Consider the following 23,436-nt stretch of genomic DNA (forward strand, 5'->3'; position numbering starts at 1 on the left):
GGAACTGCACGAGGTTATTAGACTCGTGTTGACAGCGTGACAGTAATCTGGATTCGCGACGTGACTGATGTGACAGGACGCGTTTGTTTTACTGCCTTATGTGGTATATTGGACGCGCGAGCTGAGCGGTCTCGGCGACTCTTAAAAGGAGGGTCCCGCCGTGTCAGGGGCCCTTTGACTTTTTTGCTCCCAACACGCCTGCGACGCGCAGTATAACAGCGGCCGACCTAACCTCGGCACAAAATGGACTACAAAGAGAACATCCTGGGCAACCGCTTGCTCAACGTACGTCGTCCACTCACTATTTTCCGTTCTGCCCGACACTGACGCCGGGGCGCGACCTACAGTACATCAAGCCAGAGCCACAAGAGCCCCGACTGGCACCGCCGCCTTTGAGCAGCCAAGCACACATGGGCTTGCGCCGGGACGTAAAGCCTGTAATTAAGCCCGAGCCCGTCAACGATGCCGCGCGTGTCGTACGCTGTCCATCCTCCCCTGCACCCTTGTCACACGCTAAATATACGCTTTAGTTGATCGATCGCGGTCTTCCGGTACCAGCATACATTCAGAGTACACCGGGCGCTGTGTCAGCCCCCACGCAAGCACAAGCATTGAATATCGGCCCGTCGTTCGCCGGGCGGCAGTTCCCACAACAGGGTGCATTCGCGCCAGAGCCGACCCCTGAGTTGCAACAGATATTCTACAGGAAGCACCAAATAGCGGAGGAGATTCAGTATGCGCCGGAAGATGCTCTCAAGGAGGGCCTCGGAATGGTAAACGCGCTCAAGACGAGCAGCAAGAAGCTCGAGCTTGGCAGCAAGCTGAGAAAGGATGTGTGGATGCGGGAGATTGACAAGTGCGTCAATTCAGACTTTCCAGAGAAGTGTGTTTTGATTGGCTTCGAAGCTTGATGAAACAGGGCGTGCCGACAACTATGATTGCCGTGTGCGGAGGTGAGTTATGACGCAAATCCTGGTGGATCAGGTACTAAAACGCGCATACAGCGACTGGTGCGGGCAAATCATCGATTTTGAATGCAATCCTCGATGGTAAATAATTTTTCATGATGTCCCAAGCGTCACGTCCTTGACAACTCCCCAGATAATATCGTGCCTACAAGCGGCATGCAAGGTACGTTACTGCGTATAGGTGCTTTATCTATCCGTTCTAAATTTTGTAATCAGCCTGCACAGCTGTCGTGACCGAGATTGGGTACCATAACAAGAAGACAATTGAAGGAGACGTCTCTTTCCTCTCCGAGGCCGAATGGCGCGCAGAGCTCGCCGTGTTGCTCGATGACCTTGTTGACGAGGACGGTAACCTCAAACGTAGCACTGACTTGCGTTCCGACGCGGGTGTTGCATGGCAGAAGGTGCGTGCAAATCTTACCCCGAAATATAAGTACCTACATATATCTTGCATCGGAATCAGGTGCATGCCGTGTACCCGTCGATCTCGCAAGAACAGCTGGTGAAGATGACTGTCGACCAGATAATTGTGCGCGACCGGAGTGAGTTTCGACCCCTGTTGCTTGCATCATCCGCTCTCATCAACGCATCCGTGTAGAAATCGCAAAACTGCTTGGGGAGACCAAGCACATTGTCGCTAACGATTCGAAGACATTTGGAGAGGGGATTGCCGAGTATATCGACAGTAAGGATCAAAAGTGCGACAGCAAGAAGAAAGACAAGAAAGCGGACAAAGCGTCAAAAGAGGCGAAAGAAAAGGAGAAGGGCAAGAGCCTCATCGAGAAGATGCGCGAGCAGAACCGCGCCAAGAACGCCCCGCTCGGCATCGGCTCCTCTGCCGGTGCAAGTAACGGCAAGGACAAGAAGAAAGACGATGATTCCGACGGTTCTGCGTTTTGGCCGCTCATTCGACAGGTGCAGGTCAAGTGCAATGCGCGCGCGCTCTCGACCGGTGCTATACTCGTTGACCTGCCCGGTGTGGCAGATGCCAATGCTGCGAGGAACAACATCGCTAAAGACTACATGAAGAAATGCGATTGTATCTGGATCCTTGCGCCCATCACGAGAGCAGTCGATGACAAGACCGCGAGGGATCTCATGGGAGATGCCTTCAAGATGCAGCTGATGAGTGCGTATGTTCGTGCCTTTTCATTGTTCAAGTAGGACTAATATTATTTTCAGTGGGTATGTTATGTCACACGTCAAAGGAAACAAAAAAAACTAACCTTCACTCTTCTCGACCCTGTTACACAGACGGAAAGTAAGTTATCAGTGTATATGCATATCCAAGCGGATTTTCACAGTTTTCCTTGTAGCTATGACGACAATGCCATTACTTTCATTGGTGTGTCTCATATCTATCTGACCATATATATGTAGCTGACCTTGCGAAACAGCGACGAAGTGTGATGATATCTCGTGCTCGGAAGTCATTCGCGCACTCAAACTCGAAGACGATCCCGAACTCGAGGCTATCGGGGCTGAGATTGACCGCTGTCAGACCGAGATGGAGGAGTGGAAGGAGAAGAAGGAGGAGGCTGAGGCCGCTGCAAAAGGTGCGTTTCATCTCCACATCTTATATGACCTCATCAGACTGTACTCACCGTATATACATCACAGAGACGGACCAGACCTTGAAGCAGCTCCGCTCGATGCTCGCAGAGTCTAAAGAGCATCTCAAGGCTCTACAGGACGGAGAGTCTTTCACGCCCAAACTCACCGGCAGTGGCAAGTCGAAGAAGTCTCGTAAGTCTTCCCACGACGAAGATGAGGACGCAGAGATGAGTGACGCATCCGACGATTCTTCCACGGGGAAGCGCGGCAGGAAGCGCAAATCTACTGGAGGGCGGCAGCGTGCGGCGAAGCGGCGCAAGAGCGACACGTTCGACGACGATGACGATTTTATTGTAGACGATGACGAGGATCTGGCATTCTCTGACACAGACAGGAGCGAGGACGGAGGAGACGGCCCGGCCGACTCAGCGTGGGACGACGCATCGAACACTTCCGACGATGAGAACAACAATGAGGACGATGATCAACAGGAGGAGGAAGAGGCGACGGAGGAGAGCGTTGAGGCCAAGATCACTGAGTATAACGATGCGATCAAGCAGGGACGTACGGAATTGAGTGAGTTCCGTCGGCAGCGTAAGGAGGCCATGGATGCGACTGCCGGCCTCAAGAAGACGGAGCGCAGGGCGCAGCGCGAGAAAAACGCGTTCTGTTCGAGGAAGAGGAGCGAATTCTCGCGGGATGTACTTAAGCAGGACTTCAGGACAGGACTGAAGGATCTGGATGGTGAGCCCCAGGATGCTGTAGATTGGGAATATAATGTTGACTCTGTACTTGTAGATGCGGCTGCTGAGCAGCGTGATCCGGACAGCTTTGACCCGACCGTCAACCTCCGCGGTGAGCTCAGGTAGAATGTCTCAGTCCACCTTTCACTAATTGGCAGCAGACTACGACGCTATCGATCTGCCGGTTTTCACCTGCTCTGCGCGGGACTATGTACGGATCAAGGGACAAGTGAAAGGCGACGGTGACCCGACCTGTTTCACGAAGCCCGGGGACACAGGAGTCCCTGCGCTGCAGGAGTGGTGCCACCACCTGACGGTCTCCTCGCGGGAGCGCGCTGCACGCACCTTTCTGTCGCACCTGAAGACCTTCGCGACACAAGTGAAAAGCTATGTTCAGGGCATCGGCGACGTTACGATTGCGGACCGCGAAGCTCTCCGCGAGAAGTGGGAAAGTAGCACCGGCGATGAGGATGACGACACGGGGTTGAGCTTGTATGGTGGCAACATGTGGGATGAGTTTCTCGACGTTGACGACGGCGACGATCCGTTTCACATCAACAACCTTGCGCGGCTGGCAAATTCTGGGCTGGGCGGGGCATACGCGATGAAGAACCCACCGAAGGTCGATCGGTTCGGAAACCTTGTCGGCATTACACCAAGGTTGAGCAAGGTAAGATACTGGACCCATTTCTTAGTTCAAAGGCTTACGTGTCGCTGCAGGACTTTGCTCAGGTCGTCGACAACTGTGTCAAGGAGTTGCAAGAGCGGTTCCGTGAAGGCTTGGAGGAGAAATGTCATCTGGGAGCGATCAATGCTGCGACTGCCGCCGTGGACACTTCGGATACCTTTGCGGCGTCGATGCATTGGGCGACCTACCGAGCTAGTACGTCTCTGCTTATCTTCTATGCATGCCGTATTCTCAAGGCTGCCTTGCTAGCCCTCCGCCGACACGGCTCGTGGCGCAGCGATCTCAACGTCGAGCTCAGCAACCCGTTCACACGCCAAATTGCGAGCACGTGGAGCAAGGTATTCGAGGCGGACTTATTTGCCAGCTTCGAGCACGCGACGAACGAAGCGATCGCCAAGGTGCTGAAGGAAGTCGAGGAGTCGGCTGCCCTCGGACTCAAAGAACGGGCTCGTGGTCAGGCTGAGCTCGCGTTTGATGAGGCAAAGGTTGCCCTCCGCAAGACTATCGACGTCGTGCGCGACGCGATTAACACCCAACAGAAGGAGACTAGCCGATGCCTTGCGCCCCATGTGCAAGATCAGCTGACAGAAGGGTACGGCGAGGCGATGCTGGAGCGTGGTCCCGGTAGTGTTGCCCGCCAGAAGGTGGGTAGTTTCGTGTTGAGGTGTGCAGGACTAGTAGCATCTGACTCGATTTTTCTGCAGAACCTTTTCCATGGTCATGTCGCGGAGATCAAAGATCAGATGTTTGACGGCGCAGCGGATATTATCCTCACACGTCTTGCCAAGTCTGCTGAAGCTGTGGGAAAGGTCCTGTGCGAAGCCCTTCAGGAGCTCGCGGAGAAGGTACGAATATTGTGAGACTTGAGTGCCCTCGCTGACTACCGGTATAGATTGAAGTTGGTGTTGCCGTCCTCTGGGAGGGCCCTCGCGACGATTCTGCCCAGGTTAAGGCACGCACCGAAGTCATCAGCTCTGTCGCCGACATCCTTCGCGAACTCGAGCTTTGGCAACGGGCCGCGCAGCTACGGGCCTCAAAGGTCGAGGATGAGACGTTTGCCTAGGCTGCCTGTGCGCCTAACTCGTATCTCCTCACGTTACGAGCGCAAGCTCGACACTGTCCCCGCTTGTCAATCATATCTTATATCTTCATATGATATCCTTGTTAATTCGTTTTCTTCCCGCTTTCTTCCTTTGATCTTCTTGCTTCTTGTCCCCATTATTGTGCTCAAATAAGTCCAGATATGCTACCAGAGGCTAAGTATTGCTCTAGATGTAGTAGTGTCTAGAAGTATTACATTATGATAACATCGATTACTTGTACATACTGTATTACTGAAATTGATGGTCCAGAAGTTCACTCTAACATCACGTTTGGCTGTGTTCTGCGAATCGAGACCGTGCACGGAGGCCGGCACCGATCCTGCCGAAAATGAAACTAGATACGGACAGATAAGTATGCGACTGAGGAAGCATGAAGTCGAGACTCACGGTAAGGGTGCAGCGAGTGTCATGATCCCCGCCAAAAGCGCGGTCGCACCATCCGTGCCCAGGGTGGTGTACATCTGCCCAGCGAACAGCGGGAACGCGGCCGCAAATAGCGACCGTGTGAACGCGTTCGCGGCCATTGCGCTGGCTGCCATCGGACGGTACGCGCTCACGAGGTACGTGAACGTCGACGAGAAGCAGAGGATAAACCCTACGCCGAAGAGCGAGGTCGCTATGGTGGGCGCGATCCAGTGCACGTGCGGGTAGGACGTGAACGCGAGCATGTAGAGGCTCACTGGAACCACGACGGCGCCGACTTGTCCAGTTATGAGGCGTGCTTCTGGCGGAGGTGAAACATCACGATATCGCTTGTGGGTGTGACTGGTCGAAGGTCAGCCAGAGGAAAGAAACAATAAAGGACGGCACGAACCGAATAAGGCAGACGTTTATTGTGGTGCCCGTGACCATGCCAATACCGAGACCAATAAAGGCGAGGCCAGTGGTCTGCGTGTCGAAGCCGTGGTTGACAATATAGATGTACGGGTACGCCTGGAAAGTGAGATAAAGAATACCAAACAATATGGATGTCCTAAATCACGCGCCACATTAGCGCGGCTTACATTGCAAACTCTGAATTGCACGTACCATAGGTCGAGTAGGAGAACCATTCGATCCATGAAAAGTAGCTCTGCAGGGTTTGTGTCAGCATACGCAGAGATTTTAGGAATGAAGTGATGTACCGAAAGGGCGATAGCAGCTAACGGCTATGAGATTGACCAAAGTACCAGACCTCCTGTCCAGTGGAGCATAATATTGTGAGTCGCCGGTGGCTTTTCTGAGCCTGAGCGTAAAAGGGGTTGAGAGCTTGTGTGCGTGAGTATCAGCGGCAGACATACTTTTTTGCCTTGCGCTTCCGGAGGGCCGGCTCGTATGTCTCTGGCACAAGCTGCAAGCTGCCGCGTCAATGATGATGTCTGACTGAAAATGTCTGGCAGCTCACCGCGAATATAGCGAGCACCTCGAGAAAAATCCATATAAGCATTATGCGGTATGTCCACCTCCAGGTGGTATTCTTCATACAAAGTGAGTAAACGTCCAAGAATAATAGAACCCCGTTGCCTTACTTGATTTATAAATCTGATATGCACTAAGTACGAAATTATTTGTAGTGCGGTGGGGAGACATACCCGCTAACCAGTGGACCCAACATCGGTCCTATGAAGGGCGACAACGTATATATTGCAGTCGGCCTAGTATTTTTATGCCAGTGAGCAACGGTCGTATACATATCCATAAGTGACAATTCTGCTTACACTGCAACCATATGCCCGGCCCAAATGTCGCTCATGCTGCCACCAGCCACACTCAGGAAAGCCGAGCTGCAAAAGCCCGTAAGAAAACGGAATATTAGGAACACGGCTGCATAAGGCCCTTAGCGCGTCGCTCTACCTCTGAAATGGAGACTAAACTCACCGATGTCCTGGGCGAATGCAACAGGCCAAGAGAACACCCAGAAGAGCATGTACGATATCCGGTATATCGGACTACGGCCGTAGACTTCTGAGAGTGGGCCAACAAGCAATGGTCCGAACGCTGTATGAAAAGGATCGTTAGAGCGCTTTGAACATAGGCGAGAAAGAGCCGACAACGCACCGATGCCCAAGACATACAAGCTCACGCCTAGGATGGTGACTTCTTTGCCAACATGAAACGACTGCTCTTCGCCTGGCTCCGCAAATGCGGCCTGCGGTAGCAAGTCAGTGGTTAGAGTGCTTGCTCTTTTGGTGTTGAGAGGAAGACGTACTATAGACGATGCGAAGGTACTGCATAACGCACCACAGCAGATCACGATCATGATCACGACTTTCCTTGCGAACGAAAGAGTCTTGGGATCCTCATCTGGTGTCAAATTTACAAGGTAGGAATCCTGGTCCGAAGCGGGGGCAATAGGTGGAGAAATCTTGTGTTGGTCAACATCCACGGGAGGCTGCTGCCTGGCGTCTTCCGCTTTGTCCGCCTTTTCAACGTCCTTCTGGGGCGAGAGCGTGTCCGTCGAGGAATGCGTCATTTTTCAAGTTCGATGAGCCGCAAGAATCTGAGAGGAATGGGATAGTTTGGGTCGTACCGGAGGGTCCTATATACGAACCTTCTGCCTGTGCAAGTTATCCATGAACTACGATCCCCCTGCCTTTTCATGGCGCAATACCGGCTACCTTGCTATCCGGACACGCTTGCGCATTGTAGCCACCTAGGAAATACGATGGCCCCTCAGCTGACTATTGGATCGGCCATCTAGTCTCTGAACAGATATAAGCACATTAGTCCCTCGGGCATCGGCCTCGGGCAGTGAGCAAGCTGCCTCTGTGAGCTCTGAAGGAGCCCCATCTGTATCTATCGTCCATGCCCGACGTGAGTATCTAAAGGAGCGTGTGTCAGATACCGCGGGCGTGAATGCGTGCAATTTCGCAAGCCATTCGATTAACGCTACGGCCGAGTTGCTGAACAGCGGACGGTAGTGTAAGCAAACAACATCAGTCAGGGTTCGTACAAACCCAGCTTATGTGCATAATCATCAGCACTATGCATGCCAAACTCAAGTGCACGCACGAAGCATTACGCCACGCAGTGTAGGTGGTGGCGTTTGCAGAGTCGCAAGCTAGCCCGGAGGATGCTTCGGGATTGCCTTTCTGGGATAAGCAGCGGATCATATGAATCAGATGCCATCAGGTGCCTAAAGACCAGTCGAAATACCCGACTAATACATGGCCATGAACGAAAGAGCGGTATGCGAGGTGATGAGAACATCGAACGAGAGCGGTAGCACATCATAGAGAGTAGCCTATACAGCCGAATGGAGAAGAAACGCAAAAGGATTGGAAAGATCAGAGGTCGGGAAAACAGGAGGGCGTGTTGTGTACAGTGTAGAGCATGTCCGACATTGTACACGGAGTAATTGAACAACATCATGCCACCCAATGAGCAGCTCAAAAAACTTCCCAAGATGTGTCTACAGACAGTCAGCGGCAGCGTATTTACGGATAAGGATCCACCCACAATGGATGCATTACAACAGAGCGGCGGGAGTGGACGGCGCGGATACAAACACGTCTGTCTGGGCATCCGTGGTGGCCGATAAGATGCTCTGTCTGTCGCCTTGGTGCGGCGTAAGCAATGATTGCTCTTCGGAAATGCGAGTGACCGGCAGAGGCGGCGGCATACCCTCGAGGGTTAAGGTGGAGATCTTCGGCGTGCTTATTGTCCTTTCGCGCTTCGGAGTGTGGGTACCGCTCCCCTCGACGTAGGACTCAGATATCGAAGACGAAGAAGGGGCAATGCCGTTCGCGAGAGGCGTCTTGACGTCTTCCTCGTCAGTAAACTGGCGGGTGTCCTCGATTTCGTGAATAACCTCGCTCTTGGCAGCGGGGAACGAGACCTCGTCAGTATGTCCGCTCGAAGACTTGTCTTGCGAAGTCTCCTCCTCGGTAAGGTTGACGCTCCTCGCTCCCGTCTTGAAACTGCCCGTCGTCCATACGCTCCTGTCCCTGAGGGCACTGGGCGTGCCTGGTGGACCCGTACCATTCCCAAAGTGTGCACTCCAGCCACTCGCCTCGCTCTCCCAGCTCCCTCGCCGTGAGCTCCTAGGCCTCAACGCTCGCACGCTCGCATCTACGTCTCCATCCCTATCCAACTGTTCCAATAACCGGTCATCTTCCGCATCCATTTCGGCCAACAGGAAATGACTCGAGCTGTCGCCTACACCAGCAGTGCCGCTGAAGTGTGAGATGGAGTCATCCGCGACCGACCGACGTCCCGCGAGCGCATTCGCACCGGTACGCGCCCCAGGCGAGGCAAAAGCGGACGAAGCCAGAGTCAGCAACGAGGCGTCGTCAAGGGGAGGAGATGACGGGCGGGGGTTATTTCGCGGATGATGGTGGGTGTGCTGTGGCGCATGCAGTGTAACTGACTGGAGAGTGGTGGTGGTGCTCGCGGGGCCGTGCGAAGACAATGACGGTGGAGAGGAGTTGGCAGGGGGGAGGGCAGAGAAGGTGATTGAACCACCAGTGCTGGCAGTAGTCGAGTGTTGACGAACGTGCGAGCCAAGTCTGCGTGAAGGGATGGTAGGTGTCGGTGGTGCCTGAGCGATATGTGCCATTCCGTCGGTCAGGTCAATGCTCAGAACAGTTGTGGGCTTTGTGCTGGCTGCCATACTAGCAAACGTGCGTGGATCTGAGAGATACGAGGCCGAGGAGTGCGAGGGGGATGGTGAGGGGGGCGAACTTGGGGGCAACGGGCGAACAGACGCATCCTCGTCCGCCTCACGAACACTGAGACTAGTGGGCGACCACAGCGACTCTCGAGCATATGAAGAGCGATAATCTTCTGATGAATCGACGGTATTAGCGTCATGCACGCTACTGAAGTCATCGGAGCCGTCGAGAGATATTGTATTGCGCTTTGTGCCGGCAGCAGCGGGTAGAGTATTTACTCGTGGTGTAATCTTCATGCTCTTAGCGTTCTGAGCTTGCGACTGCACACCGGGTAGCGGGGGAACGGCAGGAGTGGATGACCTGCGCCGTTGTTCTTTGAGGGTACTGGACCGCACACTTGGTCCCCGCGTTCGCATTGTATCGCCATCGGACGCACTCCTCACCCGTACGGTTCCCGCAAGCTTGCGCTGAAACCAGTTGATGATGGGTTTGCTCGATTTGCGCGAGAGCTTCTTCATCTGGGACTGGGTGGGCACGGGCTCTGGTTTCGGCGGGGGAGTGTTCGCCTTGATAGGGCCCTCTTTCTTGGGCTTGACGGTCGGGGTCGAAATCTTGCGACTACGTGACGTGGGCGCCGTAGTATTTTGCGTGGATGATTGATGGTTTGGCTGTGTATCGCCATCACGTTGTTGTTGTACGAGCAGTGCAGGCATGACGGTGGTGGTGGTGGTGGTAGGGAAGGAAGATTAAAGAAGGGCTCCAAGCCTTTGTCCGGCAGGCCTCTTACAGCACGGTTCAACCGTGGTCGTACCGACACCAATCTCAGATCGTCGATCACGTTTCATGGGCGTCTGAGACATTGCAGCGAGCAGCAGAGTGCACAACGTTGAGAGTAGCGAGGAGGTATAGTTGGACACAAAACACAAGACTCCGGGAGGTTCTGTAGGATATTTTACGGCCGTGCGAGAAGCCTTGGATCGTGGCTACTGAACAATCATGCCGCAGGAATGACATCGCTTGAGTCAGCGGCTCCCGCTTTTCTGTCTTCCGGAGTACAGACGTGTAAGAGTAAGAGCCCGTCTACCAGCTGCTCAGGGTCGTGAGGGCGAAGTTGTGGAAGACACCCAAGCTCTCGATGATTAGTCGGCACAGCCCTGGTGCTCTCAACAACTCCTTCCTAAATCGTATTGCAGTTCGGGAACAGCCGACGTCATACATAGCTTGGAGTCAGAGGCCGAGGACGAACTACTTGACTTCTTAACTGACAGTAAGTGTCAGCTCTCCCTACTGCAGTATGAATATGTCGCACAACCGCTCGTAGCTTGCCACCGGCCGCTTTCAGTACCACCTGGAGTGAGTCCGTCGCCGCCCCACAAACGCACCGCCTGAGGCCCAGCCGACGCAGTCACCAGGGGCGATACAAACGCAGGACCCCGCACCAGATACCAACGACGCGACAGCGCCCTCATGATATTAGCCTTGCGCTCCGTCTCTCATGTTTGCAGACGGACAGGCAGACCGCTCTCAATACCCCAAGTCCGACGCGTCTACTATGCCACTGGCCCGTCTATCGGTGATCCTCCCGCGCAACCCGGAGGTTCTGGTTCGATATCCGCATTACCACATCCAAAGGACCCAGGATCATCCAACCAATCCGTCTCATCATCTTTACCTCCGCTTCAGCCACCTCCGCCTTCATCGAATACCACGCAAGCTTCAACGTCGAACCCATATCCTCCATCGCCACCGCCACCACCAGCAGAAACCGATGCCCCGAATGGCGGTCCACCTGTGCCTGTCCCGTTCCCGCGAGAATATCCTCACGAATCTTCAGAGACCCAGCCCGACCTTCCTTCACTGCACAACTTTGGTCCCACTAATTTTGGGAACCCTCCGTTCGACACGTACCGGTTCTTCTCTGAGCTAGAGAAGACGTTCTCTACCCCGACAGCGCGAAGCCTCATGCGTGCAACAAGGGCACTCTTGGTGGATAGGGTTGGACGGGTAAAGCGAGAAGGCCTCACCGTGAAGGACCTTGAAAGTGTATGTTATCTGCTGCCGCTTCCGTCTGTTTCCTCCTGAGATATTCTGGACGACAGCAGGCATATTTGTTCAAAGCAGCGCTGTCCGAGCTACGGACGGAGCTCACAATGCTTACCAGAAACGAAACGGCCGCGATGCGCGCCGCGGGCGCCGCCCAGCGCAGAGAGGTAGACGCGTTGAACGCGAGAATGAAGGAGGATTTGGCGAATCTCAAGCATGAGTACGCGACACGCTCTTCTTGCTGTGAATCTAGCTAATATTACACACAGAATTCAAATGGAGCTGGATAGTAGGAAGAACGAGGCTAAGAATGACATGAAGCAAATAGACATAGAGATTGAGGTCAGCCCTTCGAATATACGCTTGAGGACTCCTAATTCAAACCCGTGCATCACAAACCGTAGAGTAATCTTAACGTGAATCTCGTGACGCTGGGAGACCTCCGGACCGCCATGGAGGAGGTGAAGTGGGATAACATGCGTAAATCAGTTGGTCAGTACAGCATAGTAATGCATAAATGCGCTTCTTTTGACCTCGTTTCGTAGTCGCACTGAGTGGATTCCTACTTGTCATCGTGCTTTCGATGGAGTTTCTCTATAACACCAACAAGAACGAGACTAAGAAACCGCCACCGGAGCTCAAACAAGTTGACGGAGAGAGCTTGCAGTACATCACGTAACATCGCTCACTTTCAAATCCCTGGACGGATTCTCTATTGATTATTATGACTTCGGGCTGGGACCATGGTGCCGTGATGATCTATATCGCTGAGTACTCTTCGTGTCATACACTCACTACTATCCAGCTCCTTGCACATATTATGGATTGTTACATGTCGCATAGTTCTATAGATACATAACACATTGCAAGATTTCATCTTCCAGGCGAATGGCGGGAGGGAAAACCTCAGTGGCCCAGCACAAAGGTCACCGCACATCGAGCTTCTGTACCTCCTCCGCCAACGCGTCCGCCGCATCATCTGCCTTTACACTCTCCTTCGCATCTCCCTCCTTGGCCTCCTTGGCCTCCTTGGCCTTCGTACCTGTGGGAGCCAGAACCTCGTCCTCATCGTCATCCTCCCAACTGTCCTTGATCTTAGCCGTGATCTCCTCCGTCTTCTTCTCGTCCCGCTTTTCCTTCCGCTTCGCATTCTTCTTCGCGCTCTTGCTCAACGGTTTATCAGACTGCGCTGCAGACGAGGCCGGCACCCAACCGAGGATTTGGCCCTTGGGCAGAGTATTCCGGTCCATCTGCTGCTGCCGCGATCCACGGAAGCGCGAGACGTCTTCCTGTGGGGTAAAGCCTGGTCTGATCTTGATCTCCTTGCGGACGCTGAGCGGTGACAGAGAAGGGACGGTGAGGATGTTTCGTGCAGTGGGATCGTGATATGAGTCAGAACAGATGTCGACTGAGAGGGGTGCAGGCAGTCACATACGAGCCATCTGGTCGACGAGATTCAGGGATGACACGCTCGAGTGTGCGCGGGTCGACGGCAATGCCAGACACAGTGGTCTCAGCGATGATATCGGGCTTCGACATGATTGGATTTTATGACGGGTAGACTGAAGGGAACAAGCAAGAAAGCAAAGGGGTGTGGTCGTCTACAGTGGTCGAGTGAAAGCTGTAAAGCGGCTCAGATGCGCTCACTGCTCGCCTCAATGAGCGGAGTTCGAAACATCTTGTCTCGTTCTTTCATCCTCTCTCCTAGCTTTACTTTCTTTCGCACTTAAAAGCCTCGAAACTTACTGCAGAAGGCGTTTCCGACGATGCGTTACGCAGTTCTTGTAACAGGCCCCGCTGGAGCGGGAAAATCGACATTCTGTAACGGCCTCATGACGCACCTTCAAACCTCCAGACGCACAGGGCATCTCGTAAACCTGGACCCCGCCGCGAACAGCGATGCATTCGAGTACGAGCCGGCCATCGACATTCGCGACCTCGTCAGCTTGGAGGACGTCATGAGCGAGCTGAACTATGGCCCGAATGGCGGCTTAGTGTACTGCTTTGAGTGAGTGAGTGCGATCCTAGTTGAAGCAAATGTGGGTGGCAGTCGCTAGTGGAGCTCATGCTGAGTCCTATGCAGATATCTACTTGAGAATATGGATTGGTTGGAGGAAGAGTTGGGTGGATATGATGACGACTATCTTATTTTCGACTGCCCTGGTACGTCGCATTCGTGCTCCGTCCTGTGTCCCCTTTTGGACTAATAACCACATAGGTCAAATTGAGCTCTACACGCACCATCCTTTCCTTCCTACACTTGTCCGACAATTGCAGCGAATGGGCCTGCGTACGTGTGCGACATACTTGATCGAGTCGCAGTTCATGGAAGACAAGTATAAGTTTTTCGGGTGAGTGCAATCTTCGTATGATCTGCGACCTGATTTTGATACCTCTCACTGTAGCGGCGTCCTTTCTGCGATGTCTGCGATGGTCAATCTTGAAGTGCCATGGGTCAATATTATGTCCAAGATGGACCTGGTCACAAGCAACGCAGACGACCCGGCGAGCGGGAGAAACGGTATCCGGACACGAAAAGATATCTCAAGGTGCGTCTTCTGTAAAGCCGTTAAGATGAGTATTACTATCAAATGCATCCTACAGATATCTTGAGCCAGATCCCATGCTACTTGTTTCCGCCCCTGGAAGCCGTGAGGAGAAGTCTGAGAGGCACTCAAAATTCCATGACCTCAACAGAGCAATCGTTCAGCTGGTGAGCCTGTAACTCGCATAATGAGCATGCGAGGTGGCCTACCTGTTTCTAGATCGAGGACCACCCCCTGGTGTCGTTCCTGCCTTTGAACCTGACAGAACCGGATTCGATTGAGACAGTACTCAGTCATATAGACTATACAATGCAATACGGCGAAGATGAGGAGCCGAAGGAGGTACGTGAAGATCACAGTCGGCACTAGAACGATTGTTCACATACCGCTCGTTCAGCCTCGAGACCTCGACGAAGGTGACTTCGCCGACATGGAATAGATCCTTGTCTGCATACCCAAAATGTATCGATAGAGCAGGAAGATCCTTCCGTGTAATTCTGCTAATGTATACTTCGCTGCTAGCTTTGGGGCGTCCCGTTTGTCCCTATCCTGTGTGATGAACGCCTTCCCACAGTTTGTTTCAAGTTGTCTATCCTAACAACAAGCGGTCAAAAGATTTCTTCGCTTAAGCGCGAGGCGTACACTCCTTCCGGAACCCATATGCCAATAGGAGTTTTCGGAACGCTTTTGCGATCCTTCTTCGCGTGCCTGGGGCAGTGTTATGCGCTAAGACGCGTGCGGAAGTTACGTTTACGCGACCACCTGTAGAGCCGCTTTTACAGGACTTGGCGTCCTAGAGGTGAGTTAGTGGGATCACCAGCTATATTGTGTATTGCATATGACAGAAGGCTGAATTTGATGATAGCAGCGTGGTCGGAACGCCAACGGGACAGCGAGAGGAACCGTCAGACAGCTTCATTTCGATGTCAATCATAGTATTGTTGATGCGTGGCGACACATCCTTGTTATAAGCCCGCACCGCACGCCTGGATGGCTCTTCACCCCGGTGGTCACTTCACTCGCTTGTGCATTCCTTCGCTTCACTTCACTTATCCTTGCTTTCCAGCTACAGCCACATTCATTTTCATTTGACAATCTTTGCACTATGCTGTCGTTTGCTTTCCTTCTTTCCGTTTGTGCACTACTCCCACTTGCTCAGGCCGCCCCGGTGCCGCTATTTGGTATCAACTTCGGCGCAGGCGCAGAGGCTAATGGCACGCCAACTCCAGTCTCGCAGAGTACTATCGACTCCACGCTCCGACGCCCGGCGTTCTTCGCGCGTGCGGCATATTGTTCGCCACAAAGCGTACAGACCCTGTCTTGCGGCGCGCCATGTGACGTGATCAACACGATCAAGGTTCTGCAAGCAGGGGGTGATGAGGCCGCAACCCCTCGATGTAAGTTCATGTTCGTGTCTTGGGGTGCCTTTCGTTGATCAGCCGCACCTACAGTCTTCATTGCGCAGGATCCAGACAACCAGTCTATTGTCGTCGCACACCAGGGAACAGATCCCGAGGAATTGCTTTCGGATCTGAATGACCTCGAAGTCGCTCAAGTTTCGATGAACACCACCCTGTTCCCATCAGCCGCCCGTACGTATAGCTGTACACGACTTCAGATCTGACGGATACTGAAGACTGCCTGTGCAGAGGGATCATTGGTACACGACGGTTTCCAGCAGACACAGGGCCGCACTGCCGATCTCGTCCTCTCAACCGTCAAGTCAGCACTGGCTTCAACGGGTTACACCAATGTGTTGGTGACTGGTGGGTGCCATATCACTACTTAGCAGATGCGCATCTGAGCCAAGCGATCTTTCTTGCGCGCAGGGCATTCGCTGGGCGCGGCGGTTGCGACGCTCGACGCAATAATGCTGCGTATGCAACTACCATCCAATGTCGGGGTTGACTCGGTCGTTTTCGGCCTGCCTCGTGTCGGAAACCAGCAGTTCGCAAACATGATCGACTCAATGGTGTGTAGCCACATTTCCCTTTGAAGCTGTGAAATAATTCTAACGGACCGACGGTAGTTGCCTAGCTTCTCTCACGTCACCAATCAGAAGGATCCGGTGCCAATTGTGCCGCCGCAGGATCTCTCTTTCCAGCACCCGGAAGGCGAACTGCATATCACCTCAGTCGACTCCTCAGGCAATGATACAACTATGGTTGCCTGTCCCGGCCAGGAAAACAAGGTGAACTATCTTCACCGCTCCCGATATGGATCCTTGGCTGATGAGGTTACCCTGTGACGCTGCAGAATTGCTCCGACACGAACTCGCTACTGGATGCCACTGTAGACAACCATCTCGGGCCGTACTTTGACGACATTTCCTTCGGAGGTGCCGCCTGTCCGGCGTAACTTTATCAAGAAGGTGCAGAATCCTAGGTTGCTAGGGCGTTCTTTCAGGACAACAAAGAACGGTCGTTACGGATCGTTACGGGTTGTCAAGGACGCTTGTTCCGTATGTATGTAATATATGAGGTATTTTGCAAGCGGGGGTGTGTCATTACGCAAATCGTTAGATTATGCGTAGGATAATCTTAACCAGAGCCTGAGTAGAGCACAGCCTTTTATTACGCTGCCTACTCCGGGCTGTTTCTAGGCAACGCCAATCATGAATGGCCTTGGTGGCGTTGATGCGCTCTGAGAGCCTATCAATACCGGGAATCACCGAAAGTCGAACCGTGCCCCTGCCAGCAATTTCTCTCTCCCAATTTTCGTTTTATCCCTTGCTCTTGCCTCTGACTTACCTCTTTCTCCCTCCTCTCTCGTCCTGTAAAATAGAAGGTGAGCTTTGCCATTGTCCTGAACAACAACGAGATCTCCAATGTATCTCCCCAGCTCCGCGTGTCGTTAGCAACCGCAATTCCACCGACGACTACCGAATCTCCAACAACTCCTCAAGACCCCAACGACCACGCGCGATTGCTCTCTTATACTAATCGTTTGATCAAGATACATAATCTCTACATTTGGTCCATCCAGTAATTTCTAACTCATGGCCGCGTATTACTCCTCGTTCTTCTCCTCCGGTTTGCTCAACTCGGACAGTCATTGCCCGCGTACGCCCGAACCTACCACGCCTCGCGCGTTCGCTACCAACTTTAACGAAGATACCACGCCTACTGCTTCTAACTTCGCGCTGCCTACTTCGCAATCTTCGAATGGCACCATCCCTCCGCTTCTCGCGCAGGCCGAAGCCACCGTCGCAAGCGCTGATCGACCGCGGATGCGCCGCAGGCGGTCATCAATAGGCTTGTCTTCATCGCCTGTTACGCCGCTGAAAGGCGCTCTGCCGTCTCGGGCTGCCCATATCCAACGCCAGTCAGTGCCAACGGGTGCGCTCGGCGTGGCTTCGCTAGCCCGGTCACGGTCAGGAAGCGTGACGGAAGCGATGACCTTCGCCCGCTCCACGATGAGCATGACCTCGACGAGCGAAGCTTCAAAGGCCGGCAGAATGCGCAGCGGGAGCGTTGGCAACGCGCTGAGGTGAGGCTCTTACAACCTCCCTGACCACTCGTCTGCAGAGTTTGATGGCATCATGACTACTATGACAGGAACAACTCCCGCCGTCGCAAGCCTACCGCGCCGATCCCTGCGCTTCCACCGCCGAACGCGCCTCTGCCAGCACTTCCTCAGCTGCATCTCCCTCTGTCATCTCTCGACCTGTCAAATATTCCAGGCACCGCTCGTCGCCCAGGTGCTAAGCGTGCGCAGACGACCGATTCGATCCCTCTCCATGTATATACACCTTCCATTCCTATTCCCGCCAACCCTGGGCGCGTCGCCCCCTCGGACATGGGCGGCGAAGTGTCCTCATCGCTTTCACGGTCGCTGGCATACAACGCCGAAGGTGCAGCGGACACGGAGGATTACCCCGCCCCGCTCGATACGCCAGGTGAAGTGCGAGGCGAGTACTTCGCGTAAACCTTTCGACCGCCCGCTGGGTCAGCTGCGAGCTTCAGCTGCACACTTTACTCCGCCGATCTTTCCTTCGCCAGGCGCATTCATTCTGCCGACTTCCTCTCTGGCCCTTGGTGTGCGATTACGTTTAGTGGATCGTCACCTTCTTAAAACCGATTGCTTTCGCTGCCACCGTCGACGGGCTCGCAGTGCCGGCATTATGCATTCCACCACCATGCTTCCTCTACCCTATGATCCCCCATGACACTTGTAGCCATTACCATATATGCGCTCATGCTGAGTCAGATGACCAGTTCCCCGTACCATACTCGCCTTAATAACCTCCAGCCTCTCTGCACCACCCAACTCTCGTCTGCTTTCTTGCTATGCTTCGACTCATTTTGACGGCTATTCCCACGCAACTCGAACTCTATGCAGGCACGTGTTGAACTCTACGCTACAATCGTGCCGGCTGTTAATACCATACATTACCGATACTCCGCCTTGTCCATACTATATGCCCTGCTGGTTCAGAGACATAATACATACTGTATATCTTGCTCCGGTCGTCTCGGATATACATGTGGCGAAGGATCCGGCTACGTTCTGCGTGGCGTCCTGCGCCTCCGTTCCATCTCCCGCGGTTATTCCTAGCAAGACTGTGGCACTGCGGCACGGCGACTAGGATTTATCGGTCCTGAAGCCTCTCAATCTTCGGCCTGGTTATGCCTAATGGCGCGGCGGTGCGACAAGCTCGGCCTTTTGAAATCGTTACTGCGAGCACACTGGGCGGCGCGAGGACGAGCGTAACTTTCCGTCAGAGCTGTTCGGGAAAGGGTCTTTAGGTTGCGTCAGTAGCTTCCATGCCTCCGTTCATGAACTGCCTTTCAAGCATGCCTTCTCATACTAGGCGCTGCTTTCGAAAAACTGAACACCTCCACTGCGGCGTCCGGTGAGACGTACACGTTGCGTGAAAGCGTAGTCAGAGGCCTGTGCATCTGATGACGCATAGAAGGTTGCAAGGTTCAAACCAGGAGTTATGGTCTTCTTTACGGTCAGTTGCGTAGAACCAACTTCCCAGTTTCCAAGAGGCCCCTTCTAAGATTAGCTGTTTCGTGGGATCACGGCAATTTCAAGGGACATTCATGCACTGCTGCCTGTGACGATACGTGCTTGCCGCGTGAAGCAGGACACCAAACCGTATGCTGTGTCGCCTCATGTTCAGTATGTTATTTCCGGGAGTGATGTATAACTGACACTGCTGGTCACACACTAGAGTTCGTTCACAACATTGGATTTGTTTTTTCGTGGCACTGCCAAAGTGATATTCTGCCCTCCCGGGAAGGGCGCAGCTCCGAAGCTAATACCATGGAGCGTACAATCCGCCGCTCAGGCTCGGACTATGGATAGTGCATAGGAGCCTCCCTCCTGCAACGTGTCAGTCCCACATACGGGTTCTTCAGGGTGCCTTTAACGTTAGAGAGACCGAAGAAGATATCTTGTGGCCCACATCAAGTGCGGTACAAGCTTCACTCAGAGGCTGTTTGCTGTTCCAGTGAGCTATGGCGATGACTGACGCGAAAACGCCGGCCGACTGCCGTGACTTGGCTGATTGCCAGGTGCGTGGGCATGAGAGTGTAGCGTGTAGTCTTCGGTGCCTTTAGCCTTGTCGGTATAGCAGCCACAACCCACAGCATTGCTGAATACCGACGATCTCCGTCTCGATAACAATGTGTCCAGCTGACAAGTACGCCGCCTAGTAGCCTAAAGTTGTGATTTCGGCTAACCTTGATTGCCACTGCCGTCGGGATGTGTACGATTGTGTGCCAGAGGCATGCTCGTCATCGGGTGATGCAAAGATTATGGAGGCAAAACTGATGTCAATGCCGGAAGCGAGCAACTCTTCGGTGGCGTAGGTTGTAGGTTGTAGGTGGTCGGGGCGTGCGGGCGTTTGGGTGGCAGGCGGTGTACGTGTCCTGTCGTGCACACTGAATGCTCGAACCCGCGATAGCGCTACCCCTTGGATTGTGTGGCGGGCTGCGGTGCCTACAGCATCAACCCCTCTTTCTAACATGTCCATCCTAGCTGTATGAGGACTATCAGACCCATAGATATGTTCGCTCAATTGGAACCTGCGGCGCTGCTCAGCAGGTGACGGCAGCCCTCCCGAGAGATTCGTAACGACGAGGAAGGACGCAATATGATGTCCTGTGATACATACCATACCCGAGAAGGCAGGTCTGTCGGTGTAGCTGTGGAACTGACTGCGGTGGACAGTGGGCGGCTGAGAGATTAGATTACTGGCGTGAGTGGCTCTACACAATACAGTCCGTGGAGGACCGTGTCGCACCCCGGCTCGTGTAGAGATACGGGAAGGTGCGGCGCCGCCACCGACTTCTTCGGAGCGAGTTGGTTATCAGGGTGGTCACGCAGGTCTTGATGCTGCCTGAGCCACTCCAGCACAGTACGACTGGTCTCGGCTCGAGATAGCTGAAACCGTGGTCTGCTGTCGACGAGGGCGATTATGCCAAGGTCACACGTGAAATCCAGAGGTCCCAGACGGGATCAACGAGCCAGAGAGACTGTGTATTGTCGTGGGAGAAGGTGGGGCTGATTTTTTCCTGCAGCCTCGTGGGGGAAGGGGAGGGTGTGCGACATTAAGGGGAAAGGCGCTACCGCTGCACGAGGCAGTATCGAGGGGGTCTCTCTTCATTCCAACGTGGGGTGCTATGACCGCAGGCTAACTGCGGGCTCCGGGACATGTGCAGGAACCTCGTGTGGAGGATAACGGGGGCCGAATCAGTGGCAGGCGATGCATACATGTCACAGAGCGGCCGAGTGGCAGTGCTATCCCTCGTCGGCAGCGGGACATGTGTGTGAAGAGAGGCGGGGGCGGTGTGAAGAGAATGCCCCGATCTGATCTGATGGCGGATCAACTGCAATCTTGGGATCTTCCGAGAGGAAGTAAGCCTCCGCGCGTCTGCAACTCCATAAATGCAGAGATGACGACCGCAAAGTTCTTCCCAGCTCCCCCGACTCACCACCTCCCCGTGCACTGAGTGTATATAATATGGCGACCTACACCACATACCCACAACAGACGATCTACCCATCCTACAGCACCTCCAACCACCACCCCGCTTCCGCCCATCCGAACCTCTACCAAACCTCCGCCTACTCTGTCCCGACACTTTCCAGTCCCCCTGTCCAAACGATGCCGACCTACTACGTCTCGAGCTCGACTCCGCACCAACAGAGTACGCGCTCGCGTTCCCGGTCCAGGCACAGTGCCCAGCCCATCGTGTACACCACTAGCAGCAGCAGTCATCGCCAGCATTCCTCGCCGCGCGACTATGCAGACTCCGGCAGGCGCCGCCGGGCAAGCAGTGTCGGTCACGGTGGGCACTACTACACGCCCTCGGACCGTTCGCCGCGTCATCGCAGCAGCAGCCGTTCACCGCGCCATCGCAGCAGCAGCCGTTCACCGCGGGTGGTAATTCACACCACTTCTTCGCCCGGTCACCATGACCCCCGCCGCTCCCATTCTACCTCGCGGCACCCCTCCAACGCACAATACCTGGATGCCCGCCATGACAGTCATGGTGGTCGCCGTCCGAGCGTATCCTACGTGAGCATTCCTCTTGCCGATAACGCGTACCATGCCTTCTGACAATTAAGCTTCAGAGCGACTCCGGGTACCACCACCCCCCTTCCCACTCACACACTCACCATCGCCGCAACTCCGACTCACTTGGTGAGCGGTTCCGCCGCTGGTTCGGCGGATTTGGCCAACACAGCTCGTCGCGCGGCACTGAATATGTCGACACGCGCACTGGTCGGACCGTCGACCGGTCTGGCAGACCTGTTTACAGGGTTTGACCCACGATTATACTTCATGACACTGTCTGGAACAGCTCGTGATGTAGACCTTACGACAAACGAGCCTGACGTACCTTCACGCTTCTGTTCATTGCATTCTCCTAATATGCCACCTTCTATATGTACCTTTGTACTACTACGTACCCTATGCTCCTCGTCTGGTAGCTCTCCCATTCAAACGTTCAGCTCCGGAACCCTATCCTCTCGATATCCTGTACCATCGAACGAGTTGACGAGTCTGCTAGTAATCAAACTGAAAGATTCTCCCGAATTCATGCCTCGTGATCGGAAAGGAAAGTTGACATCAGTTACGAAGCCTATTCGTCTGTCTCAATGATGATATCGATATAATTGCGCGAATGTACAGGTCGGTAGTGTTGGGACTGACCCCAGGTCTGACCGGTCTGACCCTAAGGGTCAGTCAAAGGGGTCAGTCAGGTCGGGCTTGATTTGTCACGCCGATTATGTGAGGTCATCGTCAATGTTATAGCCCTCGAAGATGGCAGCGAGGACACATTATTTCTCGCGAGCCTGCAATAGCTCCCTTCTTGTCACTGAATAAAATCCATCACGCTCCCTCGCGAGACCCGCCAGGGCTGTTTCGTAGCACGCTGGGCAGCGGCAGCGTCGCCATCGAAGTTGCACAGACACGAGAGCAGCAATGTGGAGAAAATCAAAGTATATTCTATTATCGGGAGTACGTAGTGTTGGGACTTTTGTTGCCAACATTGCCTGCTCTTTTGAGTCTGCGCTGTCCCCGACGGCACCGAGCAGCCTCGAGCAGCCTGGTCGTTAATGAACGCTCAGCGGCTGTTTTGGGCGCCTGACCCCACTGACCCGTCAACTGACGGTCGGTTGACCTGACCGGTCAGTCACTTCTGACCTGCAGGTCGGTTTCGTCGCGTGCGGGCGTCTGTAATCTATTCGTGGCCGTCCTTCCGAGGATTGCGCGTATTCCAGCTTTCTCATGCTCGCAGCGCGAGCCTTTTCCACATCCTCTGGTGAGACAGGCGCGATTAGGCCATACTTCAGTGCGGCTATGACGTTGACTCCTACGAGCTCGTCTTATTAAGAATTTGCTCAACTCGTTTTTTCTGTCACGAAGGAAAGCCTCAAGTGTTGGGATGACACGATGAAGAACACGATCATTGTCAACAGCGACTCAGTCCAGACCGCGCACGGTGCCCGGAGAGACAGTTCTCGGGAGGCTGACTGGAGGCTGACTGTGCGGATCCAAGTACAATTTCAAGCCGCCGAGCGACGCGCGTACGATTCGAGTCATTGCGAGCCCACTGTCACGTCCGGCAAGCCTGCATGACGTGACGTCATTGCCGGGCAGTCCGCGCGAAGACAAAGCTACTTTTTCCCGCCTTTTCCCGCCAGGCCGGCGAATCACTCTTAGCAGACATCATTGCCT

The 23,436-nt window shown here is 54.0% G+C and overlaps 9 protein-coding genes across 9 annotated transcripts; 6 read left to right on the plus strand and 3 right to left on the minus strand.

Annotated features, from left to right (window-relative positions):
* Positions 1–243: 243 nt before the first annotated feature.
* PHACADRAFT_205878 (uncharacterized protein) lies at positions 244–5,400 on the plus strand (the record flags this gene model as incomplete). Its single annotated transcript, XM_007392147.1, has 19 exons — positions 244–285; positions 348–476; positions 531–856; positions 907–953; positions 1,005–1,049; positions 1,102–1,131; positions 1,185–1,372; positions 1,432–1,510; positions 1,567–2,097; positions 2,223–2,229; positions 2,285–2,313; positions 2,366–2,524; positions 2,589–3,266; positions 3,321–3,377; positions 3,427–3,935; positions 3,986–4,148; positions 4,203–4,597; positions 4,658–4,798; positions 4,846–5,400. The coding sequence occupies 19 exons, from the start codon at positions 244–246 to the stop codon at positions 5,014–5,016; spliced, it is 3,726 nt and encodes a 1,241-aa protein (XP_007392209.1). The 3' UTR covers positions 5,017–5,400.
* On the minus strand, positions 5,321–7,508 carry PHACADRAFT_86536 (uncharacterized protein; the record flags this gene model as incomplete). Its single annotated transcript, XM_007392148.1, has 13 exons — positions 5,321–5,390; positions 5,444–5,821; positions 5,871–6,029; positions 6,086–6,128; positions 6,181–6,281; positions 6,337–6,386; positions 6,441–6,512; positions 6,565–6,577; positions 6,628–6,690; positions 6,754–6,859; positions 6,914–7,033; positions 7,094–7,184; positions 7,245–7,508. 13 exons carry the CDS (start codon positions 7,506–7,508, stop codon positions 5,321–5,323), a joined length of 1,530 nt encoding a protein of 509 aa, XP_007392210.1.
* Positions 7,509–8,130: 622 nt separating this feature from the next.
* PHACADRAFT_250285 (uncharacterized protein) lies at positions 8,131–10,419 on the minus strand. The gene has a single exon (XM_007392149.1). The coding sequence runs from the start codon at positions 9,942–9,944 to the stop codon at positions 8,505–8,507; it is 1,440 nt and encodes a 479-aa protein (XP_007392211.1). The 5' UTR covers positions 9,945–10,419; the 3' UTR covers positions 8,131–8,504.
* Positions 10,420–10,898: 479 nt separating this feature from the next.
* Positions 10,899–13,271, plus strand: PHACADRAFT_137700 (uncharacterized protein). Its single transcript, XM_007392150.1, has 5 exons — positions 10,899–11,691; positions 11,751–11,911; positions 11,961–12,033; positions 12,096–12,183; positions 12,237–13,271. The coding sequence occupies exons 1-5, from the start codon at positions 11,116–11,118 to the stop codon at positions 12,368–12,370; spliced, it is 1,032 nt and encodes a 343-aa protein (XP_007392212.1). The 5' UTR covers positions 10,899–11,115; the 3' UTR covers positions 12,371–13,271.
* Positions 13,272–13,380: 109 nt separating this feature from the next.
* Positions 13,381–14,774, plus strand: PHACADRAFT_137707 (uncharacterized protein). Its single transcript, XM_007392151.1, has 7 exons — positions 13,381–13,699; positions 13,775–13,854; positions 13,910–14,042; positions 14,097–14,240; positions 14,296–14,404; positions 14,457–14,579; positions 14,635–14,774. The coding sequence occupies exons 1-7, from the start codon at positions 13,458–13,460 to the stop codon at positions 14,674–14,676; spliced, it is 873 nt and encodes a 290-aa protein (XP_007392213.1). The 5' UTR covers positions 13,381–13,457; the 3' UTR covers positions 14,677–14,774.
* A 321-nt stretch (positions 14,775–15,095) lies between these two features.
* Positions 15,096–17,043, plus strand: PHACADRAFT_114705 (uncharacterized protein). Its single transcript, XM_007392152.1, has 6 exons — positions 15,096–15,634; positions 15,689–15,829; positions 15,887–16,003; positions 16,067–16,209; positions 16,267–16,428; positions 16,494–17,043. Exons 1-6 carry the CDS (start codon positions 15,343–15,345, stop codon positions 16,593–16,595), a joined length of 957 nt encoding a protein of 318 aa, XP_007392214.1. The 5' UTR covers positions 15,096–15,342; the 3' UTR covers positions 16,596–17,043.
* Positions 17,044–17,169: 126 nt separating this feature from the next.
* On the plus strand, positions 17,170–18,499 carry PHACADRAFT_250293 (uncharacterized protein). Its single transcript, XM_007392153.1, has 2 exons — positions 17,170–17,726; positions 17,795–18,499. The coding sequence occupies exons 1-2, from the start codon at positions 17,236–17,238 to the stop codon at positions 18,162–18,164; spliced, it is 861 nt and encodes a 286-aa protein (XP_007392215.1). The 5' UTR covers positions 17,170–17,235; the 3' UTR covers positions 18,165–18,499.
* Positions 18,500–19,846: 1,347 nt separating this feature from the next.
* PHACADRAFT_250294 (uncharacterized protein) lies at positions 19,847–20,297 on the minus strand. The gene has a single exon (XM_007392154.1). It carries the CDS (start codon positions 20,218–20,220, stop codon positions 19,897–19,899), a length of 324 nt encoding a protein of 107 aa, XP_007392216.1. The 5' UTR covers positions 20,221–20,297; the 3' UTR covers positions 19,847–19,896.
* An 890-nt stretch (positions 20,298–21,187) lies between these two features.
* Positions 21,188–22,282, plus strand: PHACADRAFT_250296 (uncharacterized protein). Its single transcript, XM_007392155.1, has 2 exons — positions 21,188–21,768; positions 21,825–22,282. The coding sequence occupies exons 1-2, from the start codon at positions 21,211–21,213 to the stop codon at positions 22,017–22,019; spliced, it is 753 nt and encodes a 250-aa protein (XP_007392217.1). The 5' UTR covers positions 21,188–21,210; the 3' UTR covers positions 22,020–22,282.
* The last annotated feature ends 1,154 nt before the right edge of the window (positions 22,283–23,436 follow it).

The sequence above is a fragment of the Phanerochaete carnosa genome (genome assembly GCF_000300595.1).
Source record: "Phanerochaete carnosa HHB-10118-sp unplaced genomic scaffold PHACAscaffold_2, whole genome shotgun sequence".
NCBI classification, from domain to species: domain Eukaryota; kingdom Fungi; phylum Basidiomycota; class Agaricomycetes; order Polyporales; family Phanerochaetaceae; genus Phanerochaete; species Phanerochaete carnosa.

Coding starts and splice junctions, on each gene's coding strand:
- PHACADRAFT_250285 (XM_007392149.1), bottom strand. CDS start 9,944: ATGAAGATTACACCACGAGTAAATACTCTACCCGCTGCTGCCGGCACA.
- PHACADRAFT_137700 (XM_007392150.1), top strand. CDS start 11,116: ATGATATTAGCCTTGCGCTCCGTCTCTCATGTTTGCAGACGGACAGGC. Junction 11,692..11,750: donor CCGTGAAGGACCTTGAAAGT/GTATGTTATCTG, acceptor GGACGACAGCAG/GCATATTTGTTCAAAGCAGC. Junction 11,912..11,960: donor TTGGCGAATCTCAAGCATGA/GTACGCGACACG, acceptor TATTACACACAG/AATTCAAATGGAGCTGGATA.
- PHACADRAFT_137707 (XM_007392151.1), top strand. CDS start 13,458: ATGCGTTACGCAGTTCTTGTAACAGGCCCCGCTGGAGCGGGAAAATCG. Junction 13,855..13,909: donor TCTTATTTTCGACTGCCCTG/GTACGTCGCATT, acceptor ATAACCACATAG/GTCAAATTGAGCTCTACACG. Junction 14,241..14,295: donor ACACGAAAAGATATCTCAAG/GTGCGTCTTCTG, acceptor TGCATCCTACAG/ATATCTTGAGCCAGATCCCA.
- PHACADRAFT_114705 (XM_007392152.1), top strand. CDS start 15,343: ATGCTGTCGTTTGCTTTCCTTCTTTCCGTTTGTGCACTACTCCCACTT. Junction 15,830..15,886: donor CCTGTTCCCATCAGCCGCCC/GTACGTATAGCT, acceptor CTGCCTGTGCAG/AGGGATCATTGGTACACGAC. Junction 16,004..16,066: donor CACCAATGTGTTGGTGACTG/GTGGGTGCCATA, acceptor TCTTGCGCGCAG/GGCATTCGCTGGGCGCGGCG.
- PHACADRAFT_250293 (XM_007392153.1), top strand. CDS start 17,236: ATGGCCGCGTATTACTCCTCGTTCTTCTCCTCCGGTTTGCTCAACTCG. Junction 17,727..17,794: donor AGCGTTGGCAACGCGCTGAG/GTGAGGCTCTTA, acceptor CTACTATGACAG/GAACAACTCCCGCCGTCGCA.
- PHACADRAFT_250294 (XM_007392154.1), bottom strand. CDS start 20,220: ATGGACATGTTAGAAAGAGGGGTTGATGCTGTAGGCACCGCAGCCCGC.
- PHACADRAFT_250296 (XM_007392155.1), top strand. CDS start 21,211: ATGGCGACCTACACCACATACCCACAACAGACGATCTACCCATCCTAC. Junction 21,769..21,824: donor GCCGTCCGAGCGTATCCTAC/GTGAGCATTCCT, acceptor ATTAAGCTTCAG/AGCGACTCCGGGTACCACCA.